Source organism: Aphelocoma coerulescens, unplaced genomic scaffold (genome assembly GCF_041296385.1).
Source record: "Aphelocoma coerulescens isolate FSJ_1873_10779 unplaced genomic scaffold, UR_Acoe_1.0 HiC_scaffold_55, whole genome shotgun sequence".
NCBI lineage: Eukaryota > Metazoa > Chordata > Aves > Passeriformes > Corvidae > Aphelocoma > Aphelocoma coerulescens.
The window spans coordinates 2,021,747-2,026,160 of NW_027183894.1; the positions used below are offsets into that span (position 1 = coordinate 2,021,747).

At 63.9% G+C, this 4,414-nt stretch overlaps 1 protein-coding gene across 1 annotated transcript; it reads left to right on the forward strand.

Annotated features, from left to right (window-relative positions):
- The first annotated feature begins 1,721 nt into the window (after window positions 1–1,721).
- Window positions 1,722–3,433, forward strand: LOC138101851 (serine/threonine-protein kinase pim-1-like). The gene is made up of 4 exons (XM_068999610.1): window positions 1,722–1,758; window positions 2,074–2,440; window positions 2,829–3,005; window positions 3,330–3,433. The coding sequence occupies exons 2-4, from the start codon at window positions 2,095–2,097 to the stop codon at window positions 3,431–3,433; spliced, it is 627 nt and encodes a 208-aa protein (XP_068855711.1). The 5' UTR covers window positions 1,722–1,758; window positions 2,074–2,094.
- Window positions 3,434–4,414: the final 981 nt, after the last annotated feature.

Genomic DNA, 4,414 nt, shown 5'->3' on the forward strand with positions numbered 1-4,414 from the left:
GCCAGCACCTGCAGCTGCCAGTGCAGTCGCGATGGGATGCGCCGGAGCCATGTGTGACGGTGGCGTCCTGGTGATTGTGCTTGTCCTGCTGCTGGCCACTGTGGCTGTCTGGTGGGCCGTTGGCCACTGGCAACCACGGAGGCGGCAGGCACGGACATCGAAGAGGCGCAAGCGCCCGGGGGTGCAGCCCAGAGGCTCACGGAGGAAGCGAGGAGCCCCTGTGGCTCCCAGGTCCTCCAGGCCTCGGGTGACCCCTCGCAAGCGGCCACGTGCTCCCGCGAGCCCTCTGGACAGCCCCTGCAGCTGCGGCCCCTGCGTGGCAGTGGCCCAGGAGCTGCAGGAACTGATGCTGCTGCTCTGGGCTCGCAATGGGACATGGGTGCCGCTCTGCTCTGGGATGTGGCAGGCATTGTGGAAAGAACTGGAGGAGCTGGTGAAGCGAGGCCACCTGCCCTGCTGTGGCTCGTCCAGCTCCTCCAGGAGCCTCCATCCCTTCAAGAGGCCGCTCCCAGCAAGATTATCCATCCCTGGGAGAGCCTCAACCCTTGCAAGGACGGCACACCATGAGGGACCCACCATCCAGGCAAGAAGCTCAGGCTGTCAGAGATCCTCCATCCTGCCACGAGCCTCCGCTATCTCTGACAGCTTCTATCCCCCGCAGACGCTCAGTGAGACCTGTCAGCCTGCAGAAGGTGCAGAGCCTGTGGACAGGTCTCCCAGCTCCCTTGGACTCACGGACTTCAACAATACGGGCGCAACCCTGACAACTGACGTGGCCAGGGAAAGCCCAGAAGTCCAAGTGGGAGCCCAGCCCGATCCAGGGGAGCCTTCTCAGGAGCAGGTGGCGGAGCAGCAAGTGAGCTGGAGCCAGCAGTTGCCGGCCCACAGCTCCCAGGACGCTGTGCCGGCTGTGCCAGCTGGCAACAGCCCGTGCCTGGTGGCAGAGATGACCCTCAAGAGACCCAGGAGGTTCCTCCATCTCCAGGAAGCTGCTCCAAGACGGCCACCGACTACCAGGAAGGCCTTTCTGGTAGCAGGTGAGATCTTCTGAGGAGCTGTCTGAGGCTCCCTCGGGGCTCTTGAGGGGCATCCACAGGCCAGGCCAGGGCCCTTGAGAGCAGCAGAGTCTCTGGCTGTTTCCAGTGCTTCTGATGCCACGGCTTCAAAAAACCCCTCCCTGGTTTGCAGCTGCTCCTGACACCCCCCTGTGCGAGTCCTCGGGCTGTAGCCCCGGCAGTCCTCAACAGCAGAGTCCAGCCCACGACGCCGGGGACAGCGACGGTGACGCCCTGCCCCGCTGCCCTCCGGCTCCTGCAGCCGCCTCTGCGCGCTCCCCTGCCCCAGCTCTGCCGCTCCCCTGCCCGACGGCTGCAAGGCGGTGGCCGCTGCCCGGCGCGCAGCAGGAAGCAGGTCAGAGCAACGTGGCCCGCGGTGGCTCGGCTCGCTTTACTCGCGGGCACTTGGCCGGGGGGGCCCTGGGCGCAAGGCTGATGGCTCGGTCTCGGTCGCAGGGCAAAAGAAGAAGCTGCAGGAGCTGTACCAGCTGGGCCCTCAGCTGGGCAGCGGTGGCTTCGGCACCGTTTTCTCGGGCATCCGCCTCTCAGACGGGAGTCCGGTAAAGTGGCCGAGACGGCGGGGCGCGGGAGGAGGGCCAGGGGCGGGGCGGGGCAGGGCTTGAGCTCAGCCCCGTCTCTCGTGGGCTTGCAGGTGGCCATCAAACGCGTGGCCCGGGAGAGCGTCCTGCGGTGGTACGAGCTGGTGAGTGAGCGGGGCCACCGCGACAGAGCGGGGCGTGGCGGGCAGGGATAAGGCCGGGGCCCCAGGGCGGGAAGCGGCGCAGGGCGGGGGGAGCGGGCGTGGGCTCAGCGTGCGAGCCGGAGCATCGCGGGCCCGGGGATGCCAAACACTGGTGATGGGGCCGGGCAGGGGGGCACCCCCGAAGCATCCCCTGGGCGGGAGGAAGCCCAAGCACCAGGGAGGCTGCCCAAGGGGGCACTGGGGCATCCCAGGCACGAGGCAGCGGAGCCACAGGGCAGTATCAGGCCTGCTGGAGGCACTGTCTCCTCCTCACAGCCCGACGGCACCCGTGTTCCCATGGAGATCGTGCTCATGGAGAAGGTGGGCTCTGGCTGCCACAACATCATCCAGCTCCTCGACTGGTTTGAGCTGCCTGACAGCTTCCTGCTGGTGATGGAGCGTCCGGAGCCATCGCAGGATCTCCTGGCCTTCCTGCTGGAGCAGGGGTTCCTGTGCGAGGAGATGGCGCGCTGGCTTTTCTGCCAGGTGCTGGAGGCCGTGCGGCACTGCACCGCCTGCGGCGTCCTGCACCGGGACATCAAGCCAGAGAATCTCCTCGTGGACCCGGAGAGCGGCGACCTGAAGCTCATCGACTTCGGTTGCGGCACCTTCCTCCAGGAGCAGGCCTTCACGCGATTTGCCGGTGAGCCCACAGGCCAGGCCCTGCTCCCAGTGCCAGGCACTGCACGGCCCCATTCCCTCCTGGGCTGTGGGCTGCGGCATTCAGCCGGCTGCCGCCTGCCCTTTGGCACGGGGCAGATGCTGTGCCCCAGGAGCCAGCTGCCAGCCCTGCCCACAAAGCCAGGCCCCGGCCGCTCGGCTTGGCAGGCCCGCAAGGGCTTGGGCTGCTCCGCTGGCCTTGTTTGCCTTGCAGAACGGTTTCTTGGCTTTGGCCAATTGGCTGGGGAACGCCCGGTGGCCTCGGGGGGAAGTTGTGGCCACCGGTGCAGCCCCTGCTTCCGCCAGGAGGCTGGCACCAGGCTCTGGAAGCCAGCAGCCTGCACCTGGACAGCGCCACCTGTCTCCCCTAGGAACACACATGTACAGCCCACCCGAGTGGATCTGCCTTGGCTGCTACCACGGCCATTCGGCAACCATCTGGTCCCTGGGTGTGCTGCTGTACGTCATGGTCTGCGGGAACATGCCCTTCCAGGAGGACCGTGACATCGTGTCGGGGCAGCTCTTCTTCTGGCAGCAGGTCTCTCCAGGTTGGTGTCTGGCCTCAAGAAGGCAGGCTTTGGCAGATGGCACCGCGCAGCCCAGCGTGGCCCTCACGCAGCTGCGCGGGAGGCCCATCTGCCCTCAAGAGCTGGCCGCAGGAGGCAGCCCGTGACGACGTGGTCGGTGTGGCCTGCTTGGCTGAAGGAGGTGGCGCGTGTCCTGCCGTGCCACTGTCCCGCAAAGGGCAGAGTCAGCCGGGAGGCTGGCACAGCTCTGAGCACACGCAGCATAGCCCGGGCCCTGGAGGCGCCGGGAGCAGCTGGGCAGGAGCCTTCTGCAAGTGACCGGCGCTTTCTGGTTTCTCTCCCCAGAGTGCCAACATCTGATCCGCTGGTGTTTGTCCAAGCACCCTGCGGACAGGCCAGCGCTGGAGGAGATCTTGCGCCACCCTTGGGTGCGGGGCAGGCGTCTTTGATGCCTTGCCAGAGCCTCTGCAGCACCCGATTACCGAGTCCCATGCAGGACTGAGGGCTCGAGAAATAAAACAACCACAAACCCATGCCGGGGTGTCAAGTCTGGTCCTGTTTAGCAACTTCAGCTAAAGAACCCTCTTGGGAAAAGGGGTAATCAGAGTGTTCTCTTCAGCCTTTGTCAAGCTTTTGATGCCTTTTCTCCAGGACGGTAGTTCTGTGTCTTCAAGCACAGGCTGTAGTACAGGCAGGAGGAGCTGTAACCAGCCTAGAAAGGTAACAGTGAAACAACAGCCGCCCTTTCAAACTGACGCGGCCACTTGGGTTCACCAGAAGTGATACCTGGGCTCATGTGTGCATTCCAAGGGCCAGCAGGCGGCAGGGACAGAGATGCTGCTCACCTGCCAAAGCTGTGAGAAGAAGCAGAAACGCCAAAACATCATTTCAGGTCAAGCCCTAATGAACTCTTGCTCTTTCTTCCCCTCACACTGGCAGCAGGCAAATGCAGCCCGGTCTGCCTGGATTTAGGGGACAGCAGCATCTAAAGGAGCTGTGCAGGGATGCACAGATGCTGAAAGAGACTCTACGGCAGATAGACACGCTCCAGCAGGCTCAGCCTCCCACACTGGGGCAGGGAAAGAGCATGAGGAGACCCCCGCTGCCGAGGAAGGAGCGGCAGAGAAAGTGATCCCTAGGGACTCCAAGGGAACCCCCCTGGTGTTACCAGCCTCTAACCCTATCTCACATTCGGGAGTTGTGTTATGTAACAGAGCAACTCTTGATAACTTTGTTGTACCATGTAGCCCAGAGCTTTAGAACACTGGGTGGAAGGAGTGGTATTTCTCCCCAGCTGCCTTCTGGAGACTTTGCTATGCCAACAAAGAATCCCTGAATGCTCATAGCACCTCCTGTCCAGCAAGGGAGGGAGACAAGGAAAAACAACCTCAAGTGGCCACAGACCTCCTCCTGCTTCTGCTGCATTTCAC